This window comes from Halyomorpha halys, unplaced genomic scaffold (assembly GCF_000696795.3).
Source record: "Halyomorpha halys isolate HHAL.00 unplaced genomic scaffold, Hhal_1.1 Scaffold813.1, whole genome shotgun sequence".
Classification (NCBI taxonomy): Eukaryota; Metazoa; Arthropoda; class Insecta; order Hemiptera; family Pentatomidae; genus Halyomorpha; species Halyomorpha halys.
The window spans coordinates 12,600-34,409 of NW_027113046.1; the positions used below are offsets into that span (position 1 = coordinate 12,600).

A 21,810-nucleotide genomic window follows, 5' to 3' on the forward strand; every position below is an offset into this window, starting at 1 on the left:
GATTGGATACGTTTGATGTTCGACGGTTTAGCTGTTCCCCAAAGTCCAAGTCCGTAGGTCCAAATAGGTCCAAGTATAATCTTATAAATTAGTAGTTTGTTTTCTAGTGAAATATGAGAGGTCCGGCTGAGCAGTCGGTATAGTTGGCTGAATCGTCTGTTGAGGTCTTGTCTTTTGTGTCTAGTATGTTGGTTCCAGGTTTATCTTCTTAATTTTTTTTTTATTATAGCTATACACCATCCTATGAATAGTCCAAGAAAAAACCATTCTCTATAGAAAATGCAAACATTCTGATTCGCATCGAACACACTTTAATAAAGGATATTTTAGATCTAACAAATTTATTTCAGGATATACTAAGATCAGAAGATGCTATTTGCATTCGTGAATTTTTTTTCCTAAATTTGTATACTTATATATTTTTTTTATTTACGTGTTTCTTTGTATAAACTGACCTACTGCGATGACTGTTATATGTCTTTGTTTTGACTCCACGTTGCTGACTGATGATAAATTTGTTTAAAGGATCGAACGAGGATAGGGGATCATTGGAAATGGGAGGTCTGAGAGAGTGAGATAGGGAGAATAGAATTGACGAGTTAATGAAATAAAATTGTTATATTTAATGAAATTGTTAAAGAAAGAAAAAAGAAGTAAAATGAATGAAATAAAATTTAAAAAAATATTTGTAGTTAGTATTGTATTTAATATTTTAGTATTTGGATTTGTAGACTAGTTTTGATTGTGAATGAAAAAGGGAAAAAGGAGAAAAAAAAATGTATTGTTATAACATGTGAAGATATATATATATATATATATATATTGTGTATTTTTCCGATCATGGATTGATTGGTATGTTGTGTAATGTAGCAAGCTAATGTAATTGGGCAGCATGGCTGAATAAAGCATTGCTCTCTAGAGAGTCTAAATAGTCTTAATATTTTCAAAGCAATATCAAAATAATTTTTTTGATTGAAAATTGAGCTTATTTGTATTTACATAACATTATATAGTAGTACAATTTTAAAATATTAATATTTTTAAACTTTAATCCTCAACTCGAATAGATTAATTTTAATAACAGTAGATTATTTTGCCCCCTATATAAGTTGGGTTAAGATTAAGGAAGTATATTACCCTTGAAGGTCCCTCCAATTTTCTGTTTGGTTGCGTTTTAGGGTCTCTCGGCTCCCTAAAATATGTCAGTAAAAAAGAAATAAAATATTTGACCTTGTTATTTCTGTGTTTTATGTCTTGAGAAGAAGGGATTGGGGAAGGAAAATAATAAATTTAGAGTATTTTATGTGATAACTTAAACAAGAATCAATTTCAGAGTTGTTTACCAGAATACTTTAATAATAATAACCTTATTCTTAATAAGAACGTTAATACTTAACGTTTTTCATAAAGTTATAATTTATAAATTGTTTCTTGATGCTTGTAAGTTCAAAAATATAGCAATGTCAAATAAGTATCTTTTGTTAGTTTTTTTTTCTTTAGTGTTTTCGTTGACTAAACTTTTCTTAGTTCTTATATCTAATGTCGCCTGGATTCTAATTCTCATTATGTGCTAAAGTATATAATATTACTTATAATTTATATTTTGTTTATGTGAAAATATATATATATATAGTTTATTTAACATATATTATCATCCATAATGCGGCTATTTATCAGCTATTTTCAAGCATATTCCAAAACAATGATAATATGTAGTTATTTACATTTTTAATCAGGTATTCTTTAATTTAAACAGTGTTGATTATTGGAGCAAGTAAAAAAGGCTCTATAATCTTGGGGGCTCTCCTGCTGATGCAGGCCTACTAAATTTTAAATTTCAAATATAATTTTTATTATTTTTACTTTAATAAATATCAATTTATTTATTTATTTAATGCCAATATTTTATTATTTTTGATTATATTAAATATTATCCAAAATAGTCCATATTATTACAGATAAGTATGATACTAATTTTTTACTTATTTAAAATAAAATTATTTGGATTTATTTTTGTTTTTAAGGAAATCTGCCCCTTCATTTTAGGGTTCTGAAAACCCACTAATTCAGCCAGTAATGCGTAGTATCCACAGGTATTGAAGGGGCAAAACCAACGATACACTTAAGTTGACTTTTTGGGGGAATCATACAATCTTATATTCTATTACTATACCTTTTATGCTATCAATACCAACAATAAACAATAAATAATAAATGATTATATTAAATTAGATTTTCTCAGAAATTAAAATCTTTATCTAAAGAATATTATCCTTATAATTTAAAATAGACAACAGTTTTAGGAAAACAAAAATACAATTTTAGAATAAAACTTCGACCGCGAAGTCGCATAGTTCTTTACTTATTCTATTAATTTAAACGTAAGTGGGACCAAAAATATTATGGTAATTAATTGTCAATTTAAAGCAATAAAGTACTGATCCGAAAGGTTTGATTTAATTAAAATTATTATTATTACTTTACAACACTAGAAATAGACTTTAATTACATTCAAATTTAATTTGTATTCGTGTTGGTTCGAGCCATTATAGTATCCATATTTACTTTGCATTAATTATGAACGCTATTATTAAATAGGTTTTATGTATAGTGTAGTTACCGCCAACAATCACTAAGTGAACTTCTCATTGCTGCATAAGCTCATTGGACCTTTACTCGCCAGTAAATACAATTTACCATGTGGTATATCAATGTTTATTTATAAAGATATGGCTGGCAATAAAGAATACATTAATTTAAAATTTATTTAATTATTAAGAGATATTATATTTACCAGTGGTACAAGAATGTCTCTCCCCCACCATGGATGGGTAAGGCTTCTGCTGCTATCCGGTCACGTAGGAGATATTAATCAGGAGTTTCTCTTCTATCGATCCAGTATTTTCCCAGTTCTGCTTCAATTCTCCTGTCCTTCATCAAAAAAAAATTTTTATTTTTAATATTTCAATCATAATTATATAAAAAGGATTACGTTGATCTATAATATCAATAATTTACATTGCAAAAGATACAATTTGATAATAAAATATATTTAAAATATTTTCCTTGCAAAGTGATCTAGATTTGGTGATACTGTAAGTGGGTTATTTTGCACCTAACTGTAATTTATTTTGAAATTCTGCCTTTTTTGAGGAATTCAAGGGATCAGAAAAATTTATATTTCTGCTTCCTTTTAGTATAAATAAAAGAAAAAGCCACTAGTTCGCACTGTGTTATTATAATTTTTTTTTTTTCAATAATTGGAGAAATTTTGAGGGTCCGTTGGGAGACTTCCACTACTTTCTAAAATTCATTATGAACATCTGGAAATCAATAACTGATGAAATCAAGGCTGTTAAAATCGAATAAAAAATCACTAAAACAAAGTAAAATTAAATTTTACGTATTTATTAAGTAAATTAAGTAAAATTTAAAAAAAAAGTTTCTTTTCTCATAATTAATATACATTTTTACTTGAAATAAAGAGAGAGCTAGTTAGTATAAAATATAACTATATAGAAATTTGTATTCAATGTAAGGATTGATAAAAATCATTTTATAAATTACTATGGCATTTTTTTATCAATCCCATGAGTAAAGATAAGCCTCGTAAGTATACCAAAAAAGAATTTTGGCATAGTTATGATGCTTATTTCGCATCTTTCTACTGTTATTAAATACATTCTATTGTATTGAAAGGATGTTGAAATAATCAGAACACAAAAAAAATATTGGAAGACAAACTTTTTATATTTAATTTTATATATACATACATAAATACATTTTGGTTACGTTTTGGCCTTTTTACCTTTGGCCATTTTCAAACTTTTTTTCCTACTTCTTCACCCCAATCATCTCATTAAAATTTTTTAGTTTCATTAATACAACTCCATGGAAGTTGTTTACAATATATTAATTAATATTAGACTTAAAATGTCTAACCGAAACATTACCAAAACGTATAAAATAAAAATTTTTGCAAATAAAATTAATTTAACATCGTATTGCTATATAGTTTTATTTTTTTACAATTAGATCCTAAGATTATCTTTCCTCAATTATTCTGATTCAAAATTATGAGTTTAATTATTTAATCATCCTAAAATTAATTATTAAAATATTAATCTATTTAATAGGTTAATGATTAAAACTGATATTGGCATCTTAACCACAAAGTACTAATAATACAAGAGCCGAGAAGATAAAAAGGCAGTTATCTCATTCCAATTTTTGATTACTTTAATGAAAACAATGTATAAAACTGACGAGTCTGCCAGGTATAGATAGGGGGAATAAAAAATGGCGGCTGTTTCAAAACCTTAAAAAACATTAGTTTTTCATTCGGAGTTCTATATTTTAAAAACTACCAACAACATTAGAAAATTTAACTTAGATCAGATTTACTAAATGTATTATAATGTACAGTTGTAAATAGCAATAAATAAATTATAAAAAAAAAAAAAGCTAAATAAAATTAAAAAAGTTTTAGTACAAAATTACCTTAAAAAAAAACTCAAATCAGATTCAATTGGTTCCTCACACAAAGCTGTGTGAAGCTTGTTACAATTCTGGTAAAACCATCAGTTAATAAAAATGAAGCTTACTTGATTTAAACTACTCTGACATTAAAAGCTCCCCCCTTAAGTCAAGAAAAAACGTAAAACTTCCGACTAAGACAGAAACTTAACATGTATAATTATTTACTGCTAAAAAGATACACATAATTGACAACTAGATCCTTCACACGGACCCTATAGAGCAAGAGCCGGGAAGAAAAAAAGGCATTTTTCTCACCCCGAGTTTTTATTACTTTAATGAAAACTATATATAATTACTAGTCAAAATTGATGAGTCTGCCAATTATAGGTAGGGAGGATAAAAAATGGCGGCTGTTTCAAAACGTTAAAAAAAATTTTCATTCTGAGCTCTAAATCTTTATTTAAAACTACCAACAGCACTAGAAAATCTGAGAGAACATTATTTAAAGAAGAGTAAATTTGTTGAAATATTAGCCCTAAAAGAGCTATTTATGTCCAATAATTGTCGAGATATAGCCTTTTAAAAAGTAACATTTCATAAAAATATACTGAAATATCAGTAGTTAGTTAATTTATTTTGAGAAATCTATATCTCAGGAACTATGCGAAGTACATATGTCTATTAGCAATCAAATTAAAGCTAGTTTAATGTACTATAAAGTAGTTTATTACATTTATTTTCGTAGGAGTAGTAGTTTTAATGATATTTGTTAAAATAAATTGATTTATAGCTGTTCAGAGAATAAGTTTAATTTATGAAAAACGTTATATCAGAAAACATTGGACGTACAGATGTCTGCCAGCACTCAAATTAAAACTAGTTAAATTTATTATAAAATAATTTATAACTTTTTTCTTTGTAGGATTAGTAGTTTTTATTATATTTGACGAAATAAGCTCACAAAATGTTAATTTCTAACTGTTCGTATAAAATGATGGATTTTTGATAAAAATATATCTCGAGACTCATAAGACGCATATATGTCATGAACATAAATTTGGCAAATGAAAATTTGTCCAAACAACTAAAAATCAATTTATTTTAGCAAATTTCATGGAAACTACTACTCCTACGAAAATAAATATCATAAACTGCTTTATAGCTCATTAAACTAGCTTTGGTTTGAGTGCTAATAGACATCTGTACGTCAGATTGTCGTGAAATATAGATTTCTCAAAATAAATTAACTACTGATATTTCAGTACGTTCCATACAACATTTTTATGAAATGTTGCTTTTTAAAAAGCTATATCTCGAGAACTATTGAACAAAAATAGCTCTATTAGGGCTTACATTTTAGCAAATTTACTCTACTTTAAATGATGCTCAATTAGATTTTCTATTGTTGTTGGTAGTTATATAGAGCCCCGAATAAAAAATTAATTATTTTTAAGGTTTTGAAACAGCCGCTATTTTTTATTCCCTCTACCTATACTTGGCAGACTCAGTTTGACTCGTAATTATACCTAGTTTTCAATTAATTAATTAAAAATGGGGTAAAATAACTGCCTTTTTTCTCCTCTTGGGCTCTTGTACTATAATGAATAACATTTAACACTTGTCAGTGAATTCTAACGTATTATTAGTAAATAATTTACAATAATCGTTAATAATTTTTTATTATATGAAAATTAATTAACAAATTATTTATATATTTGATTTGTTTAATAATTAAATGCTGATAAATAACAAAACAATTATTTTTAAAATATATTAGTAATTGTTAAAATAATGTAGAAAAAAAAAACTAAAAATGATATGGATGAGGTTTCAATTGTAAAATAAAATAAAATATTAAAATTTCTAACTATAGGAGAAAACCGATGGATATTGCTTTTCCTTTTGACTGAGTTTCCATCAATGCGTTGACTGAATTCGTCTCTTTTGAATAAATATTTTAAAAGGAATGGAAACAGAAAGAAAATTAAATTTTCGTTTTTATTTTCTTATTGATTAATTTCTTATTCATTTATATTAAATTATCAAATTAAAAAAAAAAAAAATGGCTTATACCAATGTTATCAGTTTTACAGTCAAATTGAATTCAGATCCGACTTTTTTCCATTTCGTGTGAATCGAATTCAAACTAAGTTATCTGCTCTTATCGGTCTCGTAACATTACTGCCTAAATCTAAATATAAAAATCCTGAAGTAAAGATTAAAGTTAAACATTATTCGATCTCCTTTTATCACTTGAACCTTTTTTAGATCCAATTAAAGTATTTTTTTTTTTTGGAAGCTACAATTTTCGAGTTAACTAGAAGATTTAGTGCTATGTATTGTCAATACCTCATTCGTTTAGCCCTGTTAAGCCATTAAAATTCTTATGATTTCGTTTTTGATTAATTTTTCAACAAAAATTATTTTTTTTCTTTCGGTATAACTATTTTAAAGCGATCTTAGATTTGTTATTTGGTCGAGATCCATGTATATATATATATATATATATATAAAAATTGGCTAATTAATTTTTTGTTGGAAATTTTAGGGGTTTTATTGATTTATTTAGGAGAACTACAAAGTCAACCACACATCTACCAGCTAGTTTCTGATAGAGACATCTTGGTTCCAAATGTTTTTATCTTGCTCAGAACAAGAGACATAATATAAAATGTGTTTTGCATACGCCAACTTCCCAAATTTTTCCAATACTCCTGGGACACGTTGGCTCCTAATATTAACAGAGATTCAATACTTTGAGACATCGATATTCGGTAAAACGTCGTGATATTCTCAAAACTTTTAACCAGGAGACAAATGTGTGATCCTTGATAGTTCAGACCATTCCCAAATTCAATTTTTTTTTCTTTTTTTTTTTTTATTATATGGAAAATCAGTAATCAAGGTAGTGGCCTTTTAACCCGCTTGAATTAAAACCAAATTTCTTATAATTGAATTTCTTAACAAATAACTTTCTTTGGTTTTTAAATATTTAACTGACAAGATATGTAAAGAAAGAATCACCGAATGATTTTAATAGTAATTTTGGACATCATGATTATTTGTATATTTGTACATTAAAATGTTATTATGTAGATTTAAAGCTGATTCTATTTTATATGGGGGCTTATCCCGATTGAAGACAAACAAATGATGATAAAATAACCTTGATTTTTTGAGTTTTTACAGTTATATTGGAAATGTATGTACCTGATGTGTCAAATGTAATTTTTAAAAAAATATTATAAAGAATTAATTTTTTTTTAAAATTATATTTAAGTGCTTTACATTAGTAATTATTTCATTACTTTTCTAATTGACCGTAAATTAAATTTATTATATTATAGCAATTTAATTTATTTCCATTCTAATTAAGGTTTTTCTATTTTCAGAATGGTAGTGGGCCAGGTGATTCTGGAGGCCGGGCGAATGGGTAAGTTTTAAATTTTGTTCTATGATAACTATATTAAAATGTATATAATACTCCCTTTAATTAACCTGTTCGTTAATTGACTGGATGATTGTACTATTTTTTAGTATAGTTTATTTCGTATATCGTAGATTAACTATTTTAATTAATTTAGAGATAATTTTATAGTTCATATGATTATTTCATTTAAGTTTAAAGTGACTATAATCTTGAATTTTCTATCTATACGCTTAAAATAGATAGCCTGAAAAAAAGTTAAAAATAAAAAGAACAGTGAATTCTAATTTAATAATACAAAAATTATTTTTACGACAAAATACATTAAATTAGGGCTTATATCGTTGACTTTTTTGTAATGTCCAATTAAAAAGTAATGTCACTCAACATTTATTTTTATTTAATTATAAAACTTAACTTTTAATTAAAAAGTTTCTTTATGCTGTTGCAGGCGCGTTATTATTTGTAATTAGCTGCATAACGTCATAGCTGATAATCGTGAAACACCAAACAGACTATAGATGAACTATTTATTATATAAGAATTATTTATTTCAATATTAATAATGATATTATTAATTGTTCTGGGATGTATTATTCATTTTTAATTATATGTATAGATCTGTTATATCTAGCGGGTGTACAATTTTCAAAAAGTCGCTTTAAAACCTTTTTAAATATAATAAAAATTATTATACTGAATAGTTTTATTTCTTTTATTTTCAAACATTTTCTTTCATAATATAACTAAAATTAAATTTTAAGTAATAATATGACGAAAAACTTTTTTTTCGAAGTTTCAGTGATCACTTTTATTGTTTTTTTCTTCCATTAAAAATAGTCTGTTTTTAAATTATTTATTTTTCTACCAAATGAACTTTTATTGGACTATATCGATTTTTGAGGCCATGGCTGGTTAAGTAGGTGCTTCGGTCAAAAGGTCGTTCGTCAGGTCTGCGTCTACAGTATCTCTTGCCAGAGGGACCTTTTACTGAAGTCACTTGTTGGATTTGTTCCATCACGATTTTTAACTATTACTAAACATTGTATTAGAACGGAAAAAAAACTATTTCTCACTCTCCCTCCAGTTTGACAATAGTTTTTTTATATAGAATACTCCTCAATTTTACCTTATATTGCGAAAAAATCTACTATCTTTACTATAAAATATTTAAATAACAATTTTTTTTAAATAATTCGATTTACTGGATAATTTACAGTGTATAGCTTCATATAAACCTTATTTTCTGAAAATATTTAAAAAAATTTATTAATAAATCAATTTGTATATTTATGCACATACATTTGTATGTATATGTATAAATTGATCTAAGTTAATAAATTAATAGTAGTTTTCCCCTTCCAGAACTCTAGCATTAGATATGTTTCCTTCCTCTATTTAATTCATTCGAAATATAAGATTTCGTATAAAGAATATAATATTATCAAGAAAGTGTATTCAGCATATACAATTAAGCATAACAATTAAAGTAAAGCTGCATACTTTATAATGGTTTTCTTTAAGTAACAGTTTAGATAACAAGTAAATACATTGCCCCACTGGAAAATATCACTTCAGTTTTACAGTTAAGATTCAGCTGTTCGTAAACTTTACGTAAATTTATATCAACCCGAATTGTACCTGCTGAGACCTCACAGCTAGACCGTACAAGAACGGATTTTTAGGCGGGTAATGAATTTTTGGTTGAATTGCACAAGCCTGGATAATTTGAGACATAAAAATTGAAATTCGGTTGAGCCGTTCGCTCAAGAAAAACGTTACATATTCACAAACGGACAGACTAAACATATTTTTGAGTAACGATTGTTATGAACATTCTTGGAATATCGCTGTGTAATTTAAGCAATAAAACCTATGAATCTTTTGAGTCTTTAGCTCAAAATACTGTTCTATAAGCACTGAAGGAAAGCCTAAGCACATTTCAATCATTTCAAAATCTTGGGCTCGACATTTTTTAAAACATTCACGGAATCTAGTTGAAAAAGTCCGAGATTCAAAGTCCATAAAGTCCAACTCAATGTATGAAATTCACATTTTTTCGAAATCTGGGCAAACGACTGGCATGGAATCCTCATACAAGACTGAAAAGACAGGAAACTGCTCGTCGATTCCGACTATTACAACATTTACTAGACAAACGGTCCAAACTTCCAATCCATTACAAAAGACTGATCTACATGCCTATTATAAGGCCTATTTGGACATACGGAGTTGAGGCTATGGGGCTCCACTAAACCATGTAATTCCTCTCGAATCCAATCCTTACAGTCCAAAATCCTTAATGCTCCTTACTTTGTCACAAATCAAATCATCCATCAGGACCTCAATGTCCCCTATGTTGCCGATTTGGCCAGAAGCAGATACCAATCCTTCCATAATAAACTTCCCAACCACCCAAACCAACTCGTTTCTAACCTGGCTTCTCCTTCACTACATTAAAATCCTCTTAGGCGTCTGAAAGGAAGATGGCCTCGAGATCGTCTCCTTTAGAAATGTTTTTGGAGTTCTATCAATGGGTAGATTCTCCACATGTTTTTATCATGTCATAATATCACTTACAGCAAATTTACTTGATGTGTATATATGTATACAGTTGTAAATATCCATAAATAAATTATTGAAAAAAAAAAACATTTTTTCGATTTTTTACGTAAATGGTTCTAGCTATTTTGATTTAATTTTGTGAATCAAAATGCAACTAAATGGACAGACAGATAGATTTTATCCTTATTGAAATAGCCTGATAGAGCTTAAATGACTTTTCTAAAAATCTTTGAGTAAAGCGCCTTTAATTTTGTTTAATTGAAGTTGACTAAGTGTTCTTATTGTTAGCAACTATAAAAAAAATATAGCAACTGATAAATACAATATATTAAATAACGAGTAAGGTAGAAATATCCAAGATCTCTCCCGATATCATTTGTTAAACTGTTTTATTTTTGGCTGTTACAAAACTTTTATTCGCTGTTTCCACCTCGAGATATCCTAAAATACAAATTTTCATAACAGTAAAATAATAAAAAATGTCATAATTTTCGACTTCCCTAGTTTTTAGATTTTTTAAAATTCTAAAATAACATAATAGCGATAACTAAAAACAAGAACCCACTAATCCACTCAAAATTCGGATACGTATGTTGTGTGTGTGATAAGTGAAAGTAAGTGTTTACAATGTTGCTCGATTTTAATAAATTATTTTTTAACACACTACTCTAAAAGTTATTATTAAGTGATTAAAGGTAAGACAAGACCAGGCCTAAGTATGCGATTTCCGGGAAGGGGCAAGTAGGGAAGAACTTAATTATTTTTGGTTTTATAATCTGCTGCCCTCCATGGATTTTAACCATGTAGTCGTACATAAACCCATACTCGTAAATGTACACATATATTTTAATCCCTTTGTACTGCAATCTAAATTCATAAAACTATTTTTAAATCTGTAATAAATATCTTAACAATAATAATGTACAATTAATTATGTACATTAAAAGCCATCTTGTAAACAAGGGGATTATAATATAGTGAAAGCCGATACGTCAAGCCCTGCTCAGTAGTTTAGATTAACTTAATTACACCACTTTAGACTCTAGTAGATACAGTATCAGTGTTCTCTCCTTGCTTATTTGATATACAAGCTTTAACAGCATTGATATAGATTAATATAATATTAATTTATTAATTCCCTCTCAAATCTCCACGTTTTTGAAGATGATTTCATAGAAAAACAGAGGAAATTTGATCCCTTTGATAAATTATTTATTTAAATCATACAAATTGCTAACTATTACGTCACCTATCTATCTATGACGAAAGGAATGCAAACACCATCTTCAGATTTCTCTGTGAAAGATATGTTTACTTTTATTAAGCAGTTACCAACATATCACTTACTGATAATATAGTATCAATTACTGATCACATAGTAGAGAGAAAACAATAGTGACAAGAGAATACCTGGTTTGCATTCTGTGGTGGTGGCAGTTTAGGCGGGTATTGAGACGTCACCTTAGCAAGTCTCGAGTCTGACTTTGATTCAGGCCTAGGTGGATTGACTTTTATTTTGTAACGGTCCCACGGAATGAAGACTCGATCCTCTCAGTCTCGTTCGAATAAGGTGGTTTTCTATAAGATTTCCTCTCCTTTCCCCCTTATAATAAATATATACAGTTATGATACCTCCATTACCGGTTCAGTTTAGTTATTTCATTTGTTTTTACCAGAGATTTTTATGTAAGCTTGTTTTTTTTTTTATTTATAAGTAGGGTCATTTACTATTTATTTTTTCTCAGAGTTGAGAGAAGCCAAACCACCGATCGCGATGATTCGAGGTTTATATTGGTAAAAATGTCAGTAAAAGATATCATAACGTGGAGAGAGATTTATAAGGATGTTTATCCCCAAGGATGCCTAGTTGCCTTCTTTTATTCCTGACATAGACAGATTGCGGCCCTAAGTTTGCTTTACTTGCCGAGTTCTCCGCTCTGGTATTTGGCATCATTAGTGGTTTTAGCTGGCCTCCGAGTTGAATGCTTTACTTATTGTAGTATTTTTTATAGCAACTAAAAAATAGAAATACATTCGTCCTAATGAGTTTTAAAATTAATAAAAAAAAATTAATTTTAAAAATGTTTAATCTTTAATCATCCTCGTTTAATTTTTAATCACTGTTAAATTACTTAATTTCGCTCGCTCCATAGGTAATAAATCTACAAAAAAAAATGTAATATAATTAATTATTTAGAATTTTTTTAATACATTCTTTAGTCGGTTTTATTGTACTGAATTTAAAAAGAAAATATGAATAAACAATATTGGAATATAACAATAATTATCTTGAAAATATCTTGGTATTGAATTAAATCTGCTTTGCCCCTTCAATAGCTTGCTTACATTGTACATCAAAACTGTTGACAGTTGCGGATCTGCAGGTTTTACAAATGAAGGGGCAAAGTAGTTTAAGCCTGAGAAGTGGTTAAGACACAGTCTTATCAATTTGATGTTTATTGGCGGTGCCGGTTCGAATCCGGCCTGGGACGTTGACTTTTTTCATTGAGTGGCGGTCCCACAAAATGAAGAACTTTGACCCCCAACCATTAGGTTAGGCAGTATAGGCCTCCAATGGGAGTCTTGGCCGAAAAAGGAAAAAAAAAAAAAACCCTGAGAAGTGTAAAAAAAAGTTTTAATAATTTTCACAACTTCGAAATTTAAATTCGTCTCTATTAAGGAAATACCATAATTCTCACACTGCCATCTAATTTTCTGATCTTCACCATTATCTTGTGGGTGGTATAAATGTTTGAAGAAGGTTGCCAATTTTTTAAAAAAAGCCAAGTATGAAATTTTTAGTAAGTATCCGATTTATCTCTTCAAAACTATTATATTTTACTATATAGTACTTGCTATTTATATTATAACATATAATACTTTGCGCAGCCAAAAAAATATACCCTTTTGTTTGGAAAATTTCAAGGCGTATTTTGAACCTCATACTTAACCCCTCCCCCTTATCCGCCAAAATAAAATAAAGAATAGCTGTTTTTTTTCTTTTTTTGAATTACTATTTTTTTTTTTTTATTATTTTCATCTTTCTTCTTATATAATTTTTGTCTTCTATCTACTATATACCTACATTGCTCTAACCTAATAGATTAGAACGTAATTGTTTTATTTTGTTACCGCACTAAAAAATATTCAATATAATCACCGACTGGCAGGTAATATTTAACTCCTGATTTTTTTTTTTTTTTTTTTTTTTACATTTTCAACACAATTTTATTTTAGGAATCTTCGGTGAAATTTGATAAATCAGAAAAATTATTTAAAAGTTTATTATATTTCTTATCAGGAATTTATTTATTCCCTTTATCAACCTCTTTATTCTTTATAACATCTGAACAAGGTTAAGAGTTCCTCTGCCAATTATCGAGTTCTACAATTAACAATATTTACAATCAACAGTTTTACACTTAACATGCAGTTACTACCAACAAAGTTTATATTGCACCTTAGTAAAAAGTTGTTTACACATTTACATACAAAAACATCAATATTTAAATATATATACATTCACTTAACTAATTTATAATCATTTACGCATCTAAAATGTTTTTGAGATTAAGCAATTTCTTAGTTATTGTATTAATTATTTATATTTAAAGTTTTTGTAGTTTTGTTTTTAGCTCATGTTGTGAAAAACACTATTGGCACACTTTGTAAACATTTATAGATCGACAATCCTTTAAAAAATGCACGATGAAGCTTAAGATTATGAGTAGAACTACGGTAATAACTTAATAAATTCCTTCTACAACGTTTAGTTGAGGTAACCAGAGGAAACTATAATCATTACTTGTGTCAATCGACATAAATCGATAACACTTAGCGTTCCAGTCGAGTTTCATAGCGTGCTTAACATTATTATCACACTGCCTCAACTTTAGGGCCGTTATTACCTTTAAAGCACAATAGTTCCCAGGCCTACTTTTGCTATATTATCCTTATTTAATTTATAATATTACAATAATTTTAAAATATATATTTTATATTACTTTAAGAATATTACTCCTAGAATAACTAAAAAAAATATATATAATGTAAATCATGAAATGTAAAGTAATTTTATTCTGGGATATGTACTCCCCTAAGAATAAATACAATGAAAGTTGCATATTCTCTAGAAAATAATTATTTAGTAATAAAAATAGTAACATTAAGAATACAATTTAAAATAATAGAAAGTACTGATTTTTTTTTTTTTGTTTTAGATTGATATATTTTTGTTGGCATATAATAAATACAATGCAGCCATGAAGTCTGACCCAATCCGTGTTAGGGGGATTATTTTTTCCATCCAGATAGAGTTGGCTCATTATATAACGAACAGAATAAAAATAAATATAATATATAACAATAAAGAAATAAAATAATAATTTTTAAATACTTGCTTATAAGAAAAAAAATATTAAGCTGAATAAAAACTTTGTGAAAATATTCAAAATTTCTGAGTTAGAAATATGCATATAAAATAAAATACTGTCGATTTAAAAAAAAAAAAATTTATATGGCAATTATGTGATGCTGTTGAAGACTATCCCAACAAATCATTATATATTTTATTTATAATCTTAAATTCTTTCTTAAGGCTGGTTAAAGTTGTTTCAATATACAATTTAATATTTTCTTTTCTTTACAGGTCTGACGTTTTAGCCAATTCGGCCTTCCTCAGGAACAATCTTAATTCAATTTTTGTTCTAAATAATTTAAAAACACAACTGTGATAAATTTTAACTAATAAGTTGCAGTGATGAAGAATTTTAATTTTTGTTTTAATGTGAAAATTGATTAATTAGATAAATTGTTTAATTGACCTGGGCAGAAGATTTAAATGGCCTGCATAAAGTTGTGTTTTTAAATTATTTAGTTCAAAAATTGTATTAAGATTGTCCCTGAGGATGTCCGAATTGACTGAAACGTCGGACTTATAAAGAGAATAAAATGTTTTGAGACTGTAATGGATATGATTTAAATTATTTATTTAAACAATTATATATTTTATTTATAACTAAGTATTTGTAGTAGTTGAGTCAAATATGCCTATAAGAAAGTAAAATAGATTATTTAAGTGTTCAAGATATCGATAAATCGTTCGTGCCAGCATCAAGTGCTCTAAACCATTTTATCAAGTTTTAAACTTCATATTTGAAAAAAAAATTAATAAATAAAAAACAATTAATGACATATCCTCTCATTGATCTCCTTGTTAGTCGTCGAATTAATTAATTAGTAAGCTGTAATTTTATCTTTTATAAGTTTGTTAGTATGACTGTGATGTTAATTGTAGAGATAAAGATAAAGAGTGAGAATATGTTTTGTCAATGAATGGTCAATTTGTAATATACTTATCTGCATATGTGCATCTGCAATTACTCTTAAAATTTTGGTTTGAAAATATTTCAGTTATTCTCTGAACCACGGATAGGTGAGATTATTAAAATTATCTTTTATTTTTTAAATAAATCAATTAGTATCCATTTTAAGTCTCAACACTCCTTATCATATCACTAGCACAACGTTTCGGCCTTCTCATCCTCAATGAAAATTTTAAATATAAATTTATAACTCATTTCCAATTATTAAAAAACGTTTTGCAGGCTATTCTGCCCTAGTAATTAATTACGAGTTAAATAACTCTATTTTGTCACAATTTCATTAATTTTAAATCAACTTATAACTATCAAATATTATTATAAACCATATATTTTATAAGATAGCTGATATTGTTAAGTTGATCTGAAATTAAAAGTTTTAAAAATTAATGAAATTGTAACAAAATAGGGTAATTTGACTTGTAATTAATGACATGGACAGAATAGCGTGCAAAACTTTTTTAAATAATTGGATGTGAGGTGTAAATTTATATTCTAGATTGTCCTTGAGGATGAGATGGCCGAATGACCGAAACGTTGTGCTGTTGATATGATAAGGAGTGTTGAGACTTAAAATGTATACCGATTGATTTATTTAATTATTTAAAAAAATTAATACTAGTCTCAAGAAATTGAAAAGATTATATATAGATTATTTTTTATTTTAATTTAATTTTAACAGATTAAAATTATTCTTCAAAATATATTAAAAAAATATAAATTGTTAGTTGAAGAAATGATTGGATGGATGCAGAATGTCACAAACATATGAATCCGAGATAAATTAAATTTTTTGTTCCTATTTTAGATTGAAAAATTAATTTGTATCTTATGAAAACTACAAGTATTTAATACTAGAAAAATTAAATAAGATGTTATTTAGAAAGAATTTAAAATTTTCTTTTGAGCAAAAATCACTATTTTACTAAAATGTCCTGTACCACCTCCATCATTCATGTCTTAAAAAACAATGATTATATTCCTATCCAACGGCTGAATTCTTTACATTTTATTAATTTATTACGTTTCGGCCATCTCATCCTCAAGGACAATCTTGAATATAAATTTACACCTCACATCCAATTATTTAAAAACGTTTTGCAGGCTATTCTGTCCAAGTCAAAATACCCTGTTTTGTTACAATTTCATTAATTTTTAAAACTTTTAATTTCAGATCAACTTAACAATATCAGCTATCTTATAAAATATATGGTTTATAATAATATTTGATAGTTATAAGTTGATCTAAAATTAATGAAATTGTGACAAAATAGGGTTATTTGACTCGTAATTAATTACTTGGGCAGAATAGCCTGCAAAACGTTTTTAAATAATTGGAAGTGAGTTGTAAATTTATATTTAAAATTTTCATTGAGGATGAGATGGCCGAATGGCCGAAACGTTGTGCTGTTGATATGATAAGGAGTGTTGAGACTTAAAATGGATACCCACTGATTTATTTAAAAAATAAAAAATAATCTCACCTACCCGTGGTTTAGAGAATCACTGAAATATTTTCAAACTAAAATTTTAAGAGTAATTGCAGATGCACTTATGCAGATAATTATATTACAAATTGACTTACACCGATCATTCATTGACAAAACATATTCTCACTCTTCATCTTTACATTTTATTAATGCTTGTTTCTGAATTTTTAAATATTAATGTCCTTGTTAATAAACAATTTAAATAAAGTGAAATATTATATTACAAAGTAAGAAATTTAAATATTGTTTGTAGTATAGAAACTGATGTTCTAGAGACCTGGGAAAAAAAAATTTGCTTGATAACAATTGACGTTACCTGGTTTAAAGCTCGTTGAAAACGATAATCAAAGGAAGGAATTCGTTTGTAAAGTTGAATATTATTTCGTGCTGTTTGAATACAGAGATGAGAGATAGACGTGTTCAATAGCCTGTTACTGGGATGTATGCAAAGTATAAAAGCCTTTATCATCGGACCTAACGAAATGTTCAGCTTTGAAACGTTTAGGCTAAAGTACCCTCCTATTATTATCCAATCCACTTCTATTTCAATTGCACATATCAGATCACTGTTATTTCTACGTTATTCGTACTTCATTATCTAATTCAAACGAACTGTTACTTTCAATCAATAATTCTAATAAATCTATTTATAGGACAAAGAATCAGATAAAAACACTTTTTATAGAATCGAAATATCAAAATGATACGAAAACCGTTTATCAAGTAAGTCATGAGGCAAGGCAATCCTTTAAAAAGCGACTGAAATTGGAAAACGGCCGTTTTAAACAAATATTTCAAAAGTAATATAAGACCGTCGCTCCCTGGGGTTTTTAGTGGGCGGGTCCGACCAGGGCCCTGTTTCATAATGAAAGCTAATAGTATTAGTTCATAGCACAAGTATAGAAATTAGTGTGGTAATAATACTAATACTTATTTTTTTCATGATGAGGATGATTGTTAGTGATATTACAGTAATTAAAAAATACTAAAATACAAGTTATTATTGTACAAGTCAGTGTAATTGAATTAAGATAAATCTACAAGACTAATAGTATTAATTTGTACTTTATTATGAAACAGGGCCCAGGAAGGATTGCCTTTTTGTGTTATGATCTCCTCTAGTGAGATTGTGACATGTACATCGACCAACCTACTCGCTATAATTGTCTGTTTGAAAAGTCAGATAAGTAAGGCTACCATGGAGGGCGGGAGTGGAGGGTTTTGTGCCTTTTTTCAATTTCAGGGCTTTTTAAGTATTGCTCGATTTTATTATCTTAAAGTTTCCTCTTCCCGTTTTAAGCAAATATTTCAAAAGTGATATAGGACCGTCGCTCCCCGGGGGTCTTAGTGGGCGGGTCTGGCCAGGAAGGATTGCCTTTTTGTGTTATTATCTCCTCTTGTGAGATTGTGACATGTCGTACATCGACCAACCTACTCGCTATAATTGTCTGTTTAAAAAGTCAGATAAGTAAGGCTACCTCGAAGGGCGGAAATGGAGGGTTTGATGCTGTTTTCCAATTTCATAAAATCTTATATAATAACATCATAGCAATTTTTTGAAATTGATACGGTTTATTCACTAGTCCTCGAATTTTCTCCATTTGGTCTAACCGGCCGAGCTTTTTTTCTAAATACTAAATATTTATTAAGGAAAATTCGTCAGAAAAATTAGTAGATGAATTTTTTTTTTAAAAATATGTGAAAATTTTATCAAAATCGGATTGATCGGAAGTGTTATCTCCGTCATACGGATTCAACAAACAGACTCGAAACCAAAGTTTTCATTTGATATTAATCAAAAATATATTCACTTCTTGCATCAATAAGAAGCTTCCGTACCTTCAGGAGTGGGAAGCGAAGCGACGATTTGATTTATGACTTAAAAAATGTTACTTAGAATACTTCCAAGGATTTTGTATTGTAAAATCATCAGATACGTTTTTTTTATTTACGTCATAAAATATAATAAAATAATGAATTTTAAACGATAAAAATGAACAACAATAATTAACAGGATATATAAAATAAGAATAGAAAAATAAAGTAAAACCATATGTCATATCATAAAAGATAAGATGACAAACACTTCTGATAATAAATAATAGAAAAAAATGATAAAAATCAAATATAATTAAACTAAAAATAATTAATGGAAAGGTACAATTATTAGTGCTAATGAACATCTGTACGTCAACATGTTCGTGAGATATAGATTTTCATAAAATAACATTTTTGTCCGAACAACTAGAAATCAACATTTGTGAATTTATTTTCTTGAATATCATGAAAAATACTACTACGAAGGTAAAGGTCATAAACTAATGTATAATGCATTAAACTAGCTTCAACTTGAATGCTAATAGACATCTGTACGTCGAATGGTTCCCCTGAGATATAGACTTCTCAAAATAAATTCACTAACTACTGATTTTTCAGTACATTTTTTATGAAAGATTGCTTTTTAAAAAGCTATATCTCAGGTACTATTGAACTTAAATAGCTCTCTTATAGGGCTCATATTTTAGTAAATTTACTCTTCTTTAAATAATGTTCTCTCAGATTTTCTAGTGTTGTTGGTAGTTTTAAAGATTTAGAGCTCCGAATGAAAAACTAATTTTTTTTACGTTTTGAAACAGCCGCCATTTTTTATTCCCCCTACCTATACTTGGCAGACTCATCAATTTTGACTAGTAATTATATATAGTTTTCATTAAAGTAATCAAAAATCGGGGTGAGATAACTGCCTTTTTTCTTCCCGGCTCTTGCTATATAGGGTCTGTGTGAAGAATCTATTTGTAAATTATGTGTATCTTTTTATCAGGTCCATAAATTAGATAATCTCAGTTCTACATAGCTTTTTTTAAATAACTATACATGTTAAGTTTCTGTCTTAGTCGGATGTTTTACGTTTTTTCTCGACTTGAGGGGGGAGCTTTTAATGTCAGAGTAGTTTAAATCTAGTAAGCTTCATTTTTAGTAACCGATGGTTTTACCAGAATTGTAACAAGCTTCACACAGCTTTGTGTGAGGAACCAATTGAATCTGATTTGAGTTTTGTCTTTTTTTAAGGTAATTTTGTACTAAAACTGTTTTAATTTTATTCAGCTTTTTTTTTTTTTAATATTTATTGTTTTCTATTTACAACTGTACATTATAATACATTTAGTAAATCTGATCTAAGTTAAATTGGAGTGTTACAGACGTGTAGTTGGTAAGTTTACGACGAAATGTAAAGGTGATTTGATGGGATTTGTTGGAATTTATCTTAATCCTCCAATTACGACACCATTCTTCAAGGGCTGTGATATGGGATTGGAGATTTTGGGATACAATTAATGGGTTATTATTAAAAGCGAGCACACATGTGTCATCGGCATACGTGGTGAGGATAGTGTTAGGATTGGTTGGAATGTCAGCTGTATAGACGATGTAGAGGATGGGACCAAGGATACTACCTTGAGGAATAGCTTTTTTTAAACATATGAAATTAGCTTTCACACATCATTTTATAAAAATGATTAATACAAAAAATTTAAAACTGACAACAAATCGACGAAACATTGAGATTGTGAATTAGATCACTTAAACAGTTTAGTCCATCTTGGTCGTTTTTCTGGGCTTAGCTCCAAATTCGCGAAAAATGTGAACTTTAACTCGGTGATATGTATACACAGCACGGAACCCGATGAGGAAAATTGATCTGTTTGCGAGCTCCTCGTATCAATTTACGTATTAAACCTTTATAATAATGTTATTTTAAAACCCCAAGCCGAAAATTTTGTAAGGGCTTGGTAAAAAATCCTGTGTTGACTTTTGTTGAAAAAAGGTTGGGCTGCGGAGGCGTTAGAGAATGTTTGCTTTGACTTTTTGGGCCGGGGTAAAATGTGGATTTTTCCACAATATCGCCGGCTTCTCTTACCGATAGGGGCATTGAGGGCCAAACAATAGCACTGCTCCTGATAGGATCCCTGGTCGCTTCACCTCAACCCCTCTTTGTTTTGGCTCTTGAGTTTAATCGTTTTCTTCTTTCAGTATTTTTTGTTTATCGGTTTACAGTTTAATCAGAAGCTTTAAACAGACTGTGTCAATATTTGAAATGAGATAAGGAAACAAAATCTTTTTTTTTTTTGTTAAGTAACTTTATACGAATGATAAATTTATTTTTCTAAGTTTTAATAAAATAGAAGTATAGTTTGATAAAAACTAAACTAAAAATTTCGCGTATTAATTTTAGGACCTTTTAATTTAGCTAATAATACGGTATAGTACAGTCAGGAAATGGAACCAGTTAAACTATTTTTTTATTTTGTTTTAAGTATTATATACTTTTTATCTAATATATCATCTTCTAAAATTTAGAACAATCAGTCAAATCAATTCTAAAATTTCACATAGAAAAAAAACGTTACTTAATTAAATGTATATTATTTTTTTCTCCGACGTTCTCATCTGTTATTCTGATTTTTGC

The 21,810-nt window shown here is 28.1% G+C and overlaps 1 protein-coding gene across 4 annotated transcripts in view; it reads left to right on the top strand.

Annotated features, from left to right (window-relative positions):
• unc-13 overlaps positions 1–21,810 on the top strand; it is a gene marked incomplete at its 5' end in the record, with an annotated part of 80,857 nt that overhangs the window by 9,779 nt on the left and 49,268 nt on the right. For all 4 annotated transcript variants that reach the window (XM_014429626.3, XM_014429629.3, XM_014429627.3 and 1 more), the window contains 1 exon segment: positions 7,872–7,912. In XM_014429626.3, coding sequence (XP_014285112.1) covers positions 7,872–7,912 — 41 coding nt within the window.